Consider the following 10865-nt stretch of genomic DNA (forward strand, 5'->3'; position numbering starts at 1 on the left):
CCTTCCCAGCCCCTCCTTTCACCTGGCACCTTCCCTCGTTGTGCAGCTGTCCCATGATTGCCTTCTCTGGCCACCTCTGGATATTGCCTTACGCTGTCAGAGGACATCTTAGGCCTCGGCCATGCCTCGGATGGCCTCCCACCTCGCTCTCTGATCTGCCCTGGCACAACCGCCCTCCTGCCAGCACCTGCCCCTAGCAGTGGGGAAAGCCTTCCGTGCCGTCCCATCCCCTGTCCTATCTCTGCTCCCACGAAACAGCCCTGCGGGTGCCAGCCTTGGTGTTTTGGTGCAGCTCAAGGCCTCCCAAGTACTTTGTTTTGGCCGATAGCGGGACCTGGCAGGTGGGATTGCTGCCAGGGGAAAGAAAAGCGGAAGATGTGCTTCGGGAGCTCTCCTAAAACACCCCGCGCCATGCAGGGGGTCAGTCCCTGGCACCTGACTTGGGAAGTGAGCGCCAAGTGGCCTCCCGCCCCCCAAAACATGGGCATTGCTGACACTGCCAACACAGCAGCAACCGCCTTGCCTGGCAAAAGAGCGGCTGCAGCTGGTGGCATGCCGTCCAAACCCAGGCAGAGCTTGTGGTGCCCCTTGACTTGTGAAGGGCGCAGGAGTCTTCTGCAGTAGGGCAGGACAAGGCAGTGCCGCACGGCAGCGCTGATTTACGGGGTTCTGAGGAGCCGGCAGAGCTGACCATGTTCTTACACCACCTTCCCTGCCTCCCTGCGCTGTGAAATAAGCCGGGAGCATGCTTCTGACTTGAGTGAATAAGGAAGTTGTTCTTTCACTTGTGTATTTAGATTTAACCCTTGACCAGGAAAAAAGTTATTTATAAGTTGCTTTATGTTTGCAAATAAATAAATAAATTCAAACACAAAAAATGAAGAGTATATAAACCAAAAATCCTTTACCTGTGCTGCTGAGGTCTGATTTCTGCTCAGAAGAGCGATCCTGAGAACCAGGGAGCACTCGGGTTGGAAACAGCTGCCAGGTTTCTCTCCTGTAGCTAGCATGGAGACCCTGCCTGCATGGCAAAACAAAGCTATGACCTTCACTTCACCTCTACGTAGTTTCCAGGGGCCATAAAGCCAGACATTTTTAATCTTCCTAAAGTTTCTTTCAACACTTAACACCCTCAATGTCCTCTGCAAGCGTTGGGCCCTGCCCGATCTGCACTCAAGCAGGTCTCAGCGCCCACATTCCCCCGCCTGGTCTCCGACATGGCGTGGCTGTTCAGGCACTGGTAGCTCCTACATGGGTTTGATGCTCCACAATGGGATATGGAGCAAAACGACACTGCACGACGTGCCTGGCTTACGGCCAGTGGCTGGTCCTGCTGCCCGTTCACCTCAAGAAGAGCTAGGGCAAGGGACATGCCGATAGGTTTTAGCAAGCCATAGAGCTTGCAATTGCATCAGAGCATCAGAGCCCTGTTGACCTGCCAGAGGAGTTGGGGTCTCACCACACTTGGGCTGGACAGGCTACAGCTCTAGTACCGAACAGAAATTGAGTTGGGGGTGAGGGGTGGGAGGGATGGCCGCAGCACCCAGCTTGCCTGGTAGGCAAGATGTACAAAGCCGACTTCACTGGGGCCTTTGCAAGGTAAGGCACGAGGTGTGGGTAACGCACGTGCCCGGCTGCTGGCAGCGGTGCTATTCCTATTCCCCGTCGGTCCTGGAGTGAGCCTGGTGAGACAGCGGGGCAGCGCCGGGTGGAGATCCTTCTGCCAGAGCCACGTCCACCCACTGCCGAAAACTCACAGCCCTGTGCCCGCCGGGGTGTTTTAAAATGTTCGTATTTAAGATACAAGGAAATGTTTCTTTTTAAACAGAACAGTCTGTTAAGTCTCTTCCCCTTTTCACATTTAGCACAGTACCAAGGCTATAGGCTGTGTTTATTTACCAGCTGCTCATTCTAACCACAGATTTACAGGAGCAAACTCACACTGTCATGAGCAGTTAGACACACTATAGGCTCGCTCTGAAGGTGTTGAGTAAAGGCTTTGAAGGCGTTGAGTAAAGCCAAGCCCTGTTCAGCTCAGAGGAGCTCCAGATAGTTCAGTATTGCACGTTAGCTCAATTACTTTTGCGTTCTCATCCCTGACCCTGCCTGAAGTATTTCTTGTTCAGCCTGAAATTTTTCTCATTTTCTACCCCTATGTGAAAACAGCCTTCTTTTTGAAAGCTCAGACATTTTCTTCCGAGTTAAATTTTATGTTTCTGAGCCCAAACCCGCAGAAGCCACTACTGGGTGCTTTATAGTCTTAATTATGTATTGCAGGAGATCGTTAGAAACTGAAATGTGAATGCTCAAAAATATGAACTAGGGATTGTATAGGAGAAAATGCTGTCAATGCTCTCACATTTATTGCATATATCATTCTATGTAGCACCAGTAAAAACTAAAAATTTACACCAAAACTGGTTTGTCAGCCTTTCCTTTTATAGAAAAGACTTTTTTTTCTATTATAGAACACTAGTTTTTCAGCTACCTGTGCAAAGCACCTATTTTGAATAAAACCAAAATGCTTGAAATCTGAAAGTTTCAAACTTACGGTGGCGTTTGGGTGCCTCCTGTTTCTGTTCACCACTGTGGCATGCGAGCCTAAACTGGACTGGCCTTCGGGCTGCTCTTTCTAAAGAAGAGAGATGGAAAACCATGTGCAGCCTTAGAAGTGCGACAGAATCAAAATAGTCCCCTGGATAATATCAGGATCCCTTCCTTGGTGAAGCCTGCCATGGAAAACAAACCGTGAGCACAGCTGACTGCTTAGCAGGTCTGCAGTCAGTACAGATCTCTTCTTACCTCCTTCCTAGAGAGAAAAAAGTGGAAATTACATCCTAAATAATATTTTAAAAGAACTACAGCATTCAATGTAATACCACAAGTCATGTAACTGAAAATGAAACCACGTCAGCGTCAGTGTAAAAATGCCTCTTTTCCAAGAGCTTGGATAAACAGCGACTAACTCCCAGGCAGTCCCTGAATTTGACTCTCGGCTTTCCAAAACTTTCAACCTGAAAAGCAAAGATAAGGAATGGTTCGGTGGATGCACCAGTCGACTGGGCATCTGAACAGCACCTGTAGGCTCACGTTCATGTCCCCAGCTATTCATTCACTTTATCCATGCCGCTGAACTCCCCTGCCCCTTACCCGCACAAGGGCCCCAGCCCCTCGTGATGCCCTATTTCCCCGGGAGTGAGAACTAGGAGGCTGCGTGTTAAAACCTGGGCCTTTGAAACGACACGAAAGAAACCCATGCAGAGAGGCAAAACGGAAAGGCACGTGGCTGTACCCCAGGATGCCTTTTCACACCGCGCAGGAAGGCTGTGAAGGTGCTCCCATTCTCCTTCCTGCCGAGGGACAGGGGATGAGATGAAGGGTTTTGTTGGACCTAGATCAATGTTTTTCTTCCACTAGATGTTGTAAAGGTTGGTTGGGGTTTCGGACTCTGAACTAAATACAGGCTTTGTAAATATAAGCACCTACCTTTCAGCAGGTGAGCGAGAAATCCAAGACGTGTGCAAAGTTAGAGCTCTAGGAAAGAGTCCCTTAAATCAGGGGGATGCCTTGGGGGGCAGGTGGGTCGCAGTGCAGCTTCTGGAGCACCAGCAACCCATGCATGGAGTCCATCACGGGGCCAGGGAGAAAGGCTACCTCCAGCTGCCTCATCACCCACCACAGGGAGAGGGCCCTACCATATGACCCAATATGTGGAGCTTTCTACACTGGGCTAAAGAGAAAAAAGGTTGGAAAATATCTGCACAGGGGGCTCTAATTTCATTTGAGGTCTCTAGCTATTAAAATAAATCAATTAAAAAAAGTATCTATTATTTACCAAAAAAAAAGATTCATACACAAACCATGCCATCAACTTGAAACTGTTTTCTTCCTGTGAAACGCAGGCTTCCGTAGCAGACTATTGCCCAATCTCCTTGAGATTTTCAAACGCACAAATATTTTTCATGACAGAGCAACTATAATGAAGCTCGTCACATTGGTGTGGTTTACACAACACACCTTTTACAATCCCACAAAAATGTACCAGTGCTGAATGCCTGTCAAAAACCTGAAGTTTGCAGCATTCAAAAGAAAAAAGCTCACAACCAGCCACCGCTAATGTGTTGAATATTTGAAGTACGTGCAAGCAGCACACATTGAACTGATAGGTTATCACCAACCACTGTGGCAATAACAATGCCTACATACTTCTGGAAGGAAATACAAAGCTGTGGTGAACTTTTAACTTTGAATATTTGTTCATGTTTACAAGAGAGACCAACCTGATGACATCTAAGGCTTAAGTCATATATTCATCCTTAGGACAAGAGCAATACTGGCACAAACTGGGGAGCTTGCACTGCCCAGGATACATCTCAAGCTCTGTCCTGCCTGGAGATGTCTCTTTAACACTGCCAAACACCCACCAACCCCTCAGCAGGAGGACTGAGACCACAACTCCTTTGAAACACCGTAGAACACCCCATTACCAGTTCCACAGAGCCACCCTGTCATTTTATCTAACAGCCCACTTAGTCTTGAACTTCTTTGAAAACTCACCGAACACTGAGATGACTCATACTTAGATCAATAGAGTGCATTCATCCCTCAGCAAAGGATCAAGTCTAAATGAAACCTTATTGCCTGTTAAACATTACAGCTGCTTCTTCCCTGTCCCCACTTCCCCAATCCCCTTGCAGCATATTTTAAGGGAAGGTGTTAACACGCCTGGCAGAATGACTCACGGGACCCTACAAGGCACAGGCTTTGCTACAGCTGCTGTCACTTCAGCAGGACTCCATCATACTGCCTCCACCTCAGCTGCAACTGAAGCTGGAGGTTTCTCAGGTTTTGGGGAATGGGAAAAATCCCCATTAAAGTGCAGGGCAAAGAGCAGCAGCACAAGACCACAATCACAATAATTTTGGGAATGGCAATGTTCAAATACACTGCAAACAGCCCTATTTGTATGCACACAGTATTTAAATGGTAGAATAAAAAGATACCTGCCTCTGTGGGACAGAAAAGTTGGAGGTTAGGGTAGAGACCAGCCTGAAATAGGGTGAACGAGGGACGCGGTGAGGAGCACATGAGATACCAGCGCTGGGAAAGGAACAAGACAGACCACTGTCACGGTGTTGGCCCTTTACGCCAACTCACGAGTCAACTTTTCAAGTCACTGACTTCTACAGTAAAACTGCTCATGCTCGAAGTTTCTAGGAACTAGAAACCTTCAGTCTAAGGAAGCCTTTCACTCCATTGGAAGTATGATGGAAGTTCAAGCTCAGCACGTAGTGCAGATGCCTCCAAAGATACAGGCTGTTTACCACTGACTTGCCTGTTACAAACTCTACAGCCAGAATCACCTTTTCTTACAGCTTACCTATAAGGATGAAACCTGACCAGCATTAAACCTAAAGGCAGAACACTTTAGAAACAGCTTCTCTGGAAAATGATTACTCATTCATGGTTACTCATCGAGATTAGTTAACACACAATATATTAGCATACAGTACTAGCATCCAGGACCTGATTAGCCTATTATTCAACAACAGCACTCCTCCATGCCTTTGACCAATTTTATAGTCTAAAACAAACTAGCTACATATCAGAATGCGTTTGCTAGAAACGTTAGCCAAATGCACTCAGTAAACCACCAAACCAGTTTCCTTGAGGTCTTGTTGCCTGGCACCATACTGCAATCCTGTAATTCATCAGCATTTACATCTAAGGCAAGAACTTCTGTGATTCTACCTAGGATCAATGCCATGCCCATCAGCTTGCTGTATCAGCGTATTAATGATTCCTGCTCCATGAAGCTTTGCTGGTACTTTGTGGTTTACTTAAATATCAACATCAGTAAGTTTCACATGGGAAATCACTTAAAACATTTTGAATGCATGATACCCACCTTTAGAAACTGCACTAAAACATAGACCCACTCACTCCTGGAACAGAAAAATGCCATTAACGCTGTCATAACAGAGAGAACAGAAATATTCAACACCTCGGTGTTTTCTGCACCGTTTTGAATCATCTTATCATCCATATGTAGCAATGAATTTCCACAATATCTTACAAAAACTCCTCCTTGTTCTTCACAACAGATTTTTTCATGGACAATTTTTATCTTTCAATTGTAACATTTTAATTTGCAAACATCAGCTTCCTCAGTTTCTCTAGCCCTGAATCCATTCAAATACTGCTTTTACTTCTCCTAACCAGAACATACTTTTACGTACAGCAATAGCAGTGTTTTTTTTCTCTTCCTGGTGCGAAAGGGGAGTGGGAAGAGACCGACAGAAGAAGAATGTGCAGCTTTTCTTAAGGAGCTCCCTTTATTCACCTTGATTAGAAGATAGGAAAAGAGTAATTTGCCTCATTTATAGTTTTAGAAAACAGTCTCTTTCAGAACAAAATATATGCATAACATGTCAGCCTTGTTTAATCTACAGAAAACACATTTAGATCATGAACACTCATTCAGGCAGCCACGTACCTTCAGCCCACTGATCACCTTCGCTAAAGAGCACAAGAGTCAATCCTTTAAAGAAAGATACTAAGATTCTGAAATTTCACTAGGGGCAGCAGGAGACCTTCAACACATCCCCTGTTTAAAGCCAACAAGTTGTAGAAGTTCAGGCAGAACTAAGAAAGCCAACACTTTGGTTTTTTACAGAATCCTTATTTAGGCAAAGTCATAAGCAATTGAAGATAACCCTTTGGGGATGAATCGCTTTCCATGCTGGATATCCAACTGTCTTCTTTTAATGAAGCATTTTCTCCCGAAAGGTTCACTTAACTTGTTTTGTATAATAACAGGAAGAAAAAAAAAAGTTAATTTAAAATATTCTGGTAATTCTTTTCTTTAAAGAATTCTCTCTTTTCTTTCCCAATTCTGAATGCTACAGTGCCATAGATAGGAGGAAAAAGAAGAAAACAACCCCCAAAACATCCCCAAAACCCACACAGAACAACTTCTTGCCATCTTCTTGAAAATCTGTCAATATCTGGTAAACTAATAAACACTTCAAAAAACTCCCACAACCAACATATACTAACAGAGACCTGAAATTTAGGAGGCAAAACTCCTGAGGACAACCTGCACAAGGTTTGTTGCCTACACAGAGTTTTTTTCACCTCAGTAGTTACTGTGCCGGTCTTCCTGGGATTCTCACTCAAATTCCTCCTTGGATCAACTGGTATGAAGTAAAATGCTGACTAGCAAAAGCTAAACTTTGCAAGGGGCTGGAGAGCCCGTACCTAGCTGGGCAAAGATGCTACATTTACACTACCAAACTGAAGGGCCTCAATTATCAAGAGTACGATTATCCATAGTTAAATTGCTGTCACAGTTTTTTGGCTTGTGCCGATTAGCAGGTTTCCAAACGCTGGCTGAAGTTCAGTGTGGGCTAGGAGCCACTCTCACAGGCAACCTGCAGGCAGCTGCCCTGCTTTGGAAAGTGGAAGTTTAACCATAACGAAGTCATTTTGGTCTCACAACTATGGAGCTATCTCTGGCACTGCAACTACTGGAACAGACATGGAAGGGGCCTGGGGTGGGGGGGGAAGTGTGACACAGGACAGGAGGAGACCCTGCATGAAAATGGCAATAAAGCCATGTGACTAGAAGCCAGAGTGATACAGGCACATAGAGAGAGGACATTTAGCAAGTTCAGTCTACCACCTGCTATGTAAAAAAAGTTAAGGCTAAAGAATTTCTGCGCATCAGACCTCTCTCCTGTAACAGCTGTTTTGATGCAATAATCTTTTTTGGAAAAGACTAGAAGTAACAAGACAAGGCAGGTATACAAAACTTTTTATTGACAACAGAACAATAGAGAGGAATGTCACCCACTTCCCATTCCTCAGGAATGTCTCCGTTTCACAGTCAGTCTGCTAAAAGTATACTTTCATGGTAACAAGCAACACGAAGGCATGGAGCTGTCTGTAATCTCAAGAAAAATGTTTCATCAGTGCAGTGTGAAGGGACTGACAGTGTGCGAGTGTGCAGCAGGCCCTGTCACAACACAAACATGGCAGGCAACTGTATATGCAGAGCCAACAGGCACAGACACGAAGCAGTTAGAAGCCTCAAATTATCTCCAATATTTCCGTCTAAGGGCAATACCTGAAGTGCTACTCCATCCATATTCTTTCAGAAGTGAATACTTTCTTCCCTCGCTCCTTTTGCTTCCCCTGTCCTCAAAGATGTTAATACTTCCAACTGAATGGTACTGTGTCAGAGAATGCCTGAGCTTTTATATTTTGCTACCTCATACCAGTTCATGCATGCACTTGAGTTTTACTTTCAGAACCTTACACTGACATAAAGAAGGGAAAAAAAAGTGCTGCATAAGAATAAAAGAATTTAGTTGTTAATGCCTCCCTGCTAACAAAAATATCTGGTAGTTGTTGAAGATACTCCTTGCAATGCCATTTTTATAAAGTATGTATGCAGTCTGCTTAACATTTTAAAAAAACTGCACGTCAAACTCTCTTAACATAATTTCAAATACTCTGAAATTAAATTTGAACTGAGATTCAATCTAAACAACAAAATACCTTAATTTTAGCTTTCACAGTACACAGAACTGCACACTGAGTGCAAGATGAAAGCACTCTTTCTCCTGCATAAGGTTCCTCTGCCTGCAGAACTGTACTGGGACCCCTGTGTAGTAGCTTATACATATATTAACATTTATTAATTTATCATGTTTTTCCTTTACTTAGTGGATGTGCCTCTGGATGTGTAGACTGGTTGTTAAAGTGCTTTAAAATAAAACAAAAACCCCAACAGAAGAAAAGATCCCTCAAAAAACCACAGCAGATGTGAGAATTTTATCTGAAGGACTTTGTACAGCATTTACAATGTCAGCATAAAGCAGCTGAAACATGAGCATTCCTTGCAGACTGATGCAGTGCAGCAAGAGTCTCATACATTAGATACTGCAATTCCTCTGGATTCAAGATGCACAATACTTACAAAAACAACCCTAGAAGCACAGACAAATGCTGGTGGCTCTTCCTCTTCTTTTTAGAAACATAATAAAAAATCTGCATTACTCTTTCATAATTTAAATACATAAGTAATCTCCACTTTTATTACTTCATGACAATGACTTCAAATTTACATTATTTTAAGTACCATCATAATAGCTCCATGTATAATACAGATATTTGCTGATATCCTGTCAGAAAATAAAAAAAAAAAAACCCTTCCACTATATAAAAAAAAAATTATGCTGGAAAGACAAGAACACAGAACAGGGACTTGGTACAGACTATGATTTCAGTTTTATATCAACCACAGTTAACCCAAAATTAACAGATACACAGCGATATTCAAAAGCAGTGCAAATATCTTTGGAGGTTAGAATAAAATTATACTACAAGAACATAAGACAGAAGAAATTAAAAGGCAAGTACTTCAAGTACAGGAACCAGTCTCTGTGAGGTCCATCTTAGTGTTAGCTGGGAGTTCCTTTTCCCATCTTACTTCTTCCTCTGAAACACATTAGCCAACATTGCACCTGATGTAGTCAGCTGGCCCATTTTGTTCAAAAACTTGGTCTTTGTATCTTCACTTACAAGGCTCGCTGCAATCGACATTGAGCTAGGAAAGTAAAAAATGTAGTGACATAAGACTACAAAGAAAAACAGAACACTGTGCTGTTATTTAATAAGCAAGTGAATTGTCTTTGCATTTTAGAGGTTTCAAGATCACAAAAGACCAGTCCATCAAGAAGAACTGAAAAACCATCACCACCAAGCCCAAATACACACTGTTAAATGAATTATCATGCCCTCACAGTCCTAGTGAAAAGTTGCAAAATATTTTTGTGCACACTAGTTTTCTACCTTTAGAAATCACCACATTAGCATTTGTTAGCTATTTGGCAATTGCTCTAGTGACAAATACCTCTGTGAAAGATCAGATTTACCTTCTCACTGGAAATATCAATCCTTGTTTATTTAATATAAGAACAACAGTACTGGTTCAGACCAAGGATCTATCTAGCCCAAGTATCCTGCCTCCGACAATGACCATTAGCAGACATGTAGGGAAGAGTAACAGCAAGGTACACAAAACGGTGACCTCTCTCCTTAATTTCCAACTCTCTTATTTTCCAAATATTTCCACCTGAGCAGAGTTTAAAATTGGTGTGGATTGTCAATCTAGTAACTCCCAATGAATCTTTACTTTCTATTATTGGTTCAGCTTTCCCTTGATCCCCTCGTAAATTTCTTGTAAACCCCAACCTGGGGCACTGAATCCTGCTAGGTCCACCCCTTGCTGCGTAAAGAGCTTTCTCCTTCTGGTTGTTGTGAATGTGACTCCTACTACCTTTGCTTGAGTGTTCCTACTTCATACGTACTAGAGAAGACAATGGAGAGTCCACAATTCTCCCACGAACTGGACTAGAAGGAGCAACCCAATCAATGCTGAACCTACAAGATGCTACAACATTGTCCTGGTTTCGGCAGGGATAGAGTTAATTTCCTTCCTAGTAGCTGGTACAGTGCTGTGTTTTGGATTTAGGAGGAGAATAATGCTGATAACACACCGATGTTTTAGTTGTTGCTTGGTAGTGCTTACACTAGTCAAGGGCTTTTCAGTTTCCCACGCTCTACCGACTGAGAAGGCTGGAGGTGCACAAGAAGCTGGGAGGGGGCACAGCCAGGACAGCTGACCCAAACTGGCCAAAGGGACATTCCATACCATGTGACGTCATGCTCAGTATATAAAGCTGGGGGAAGAAGAAGGAAGAGGTGGGACATTCGGAGTGATGGCATTTGTCTTCCCAAGTAACATTTACACATGATGGAGCCCTGCTTTCCTGGAGATGGCTGAACACCTGCCTGCC

At 43.8% G+C, this 10865-nt stretch overlaps 1 protein-coding gene across 1 annotated transcript in view; it reads right to left on the bottom strand.

Annotated features, from left to right (window-relative positions):
- Positions 1-9240: 9240 nt before the first annotated feature.
- The window catches only part of KIAA1468 (KIAA1468 ortholog), a 58500-nt gene continuing 56875 nt past the window's right edge, over positions 9241-10865 (bottom strand). The window contains exon 24 of the mRNA XM_019472052.1: positions 9241-9613. Within this exon, the coding sequence (XP_019327597.1) occupies positions 9493-9613 (121 nt within the window). The 3' untranslated portion in view covers positions 9241-9492. The remainder of the gene's footprint in view (positions 9614-10865) is intronic.

Source organism: Aptenodytes forsteri, unplaced genomic scaffold, assembly GCF_000699145.1.
Source record: "Aptenodytes forsteri isolate BGI_AS27 unplaced genomic scaffold, ASM69914v1 Scaffold81, whole genome shotgun sequence".
In the NCBI taxonomy this organism is placed as follows: Eukaryota; Metazoa; Chordata; class Aves; order Sphenisciformes; family Spheniscidae; genus Aptenodytes; species Aptenodytes forsteri.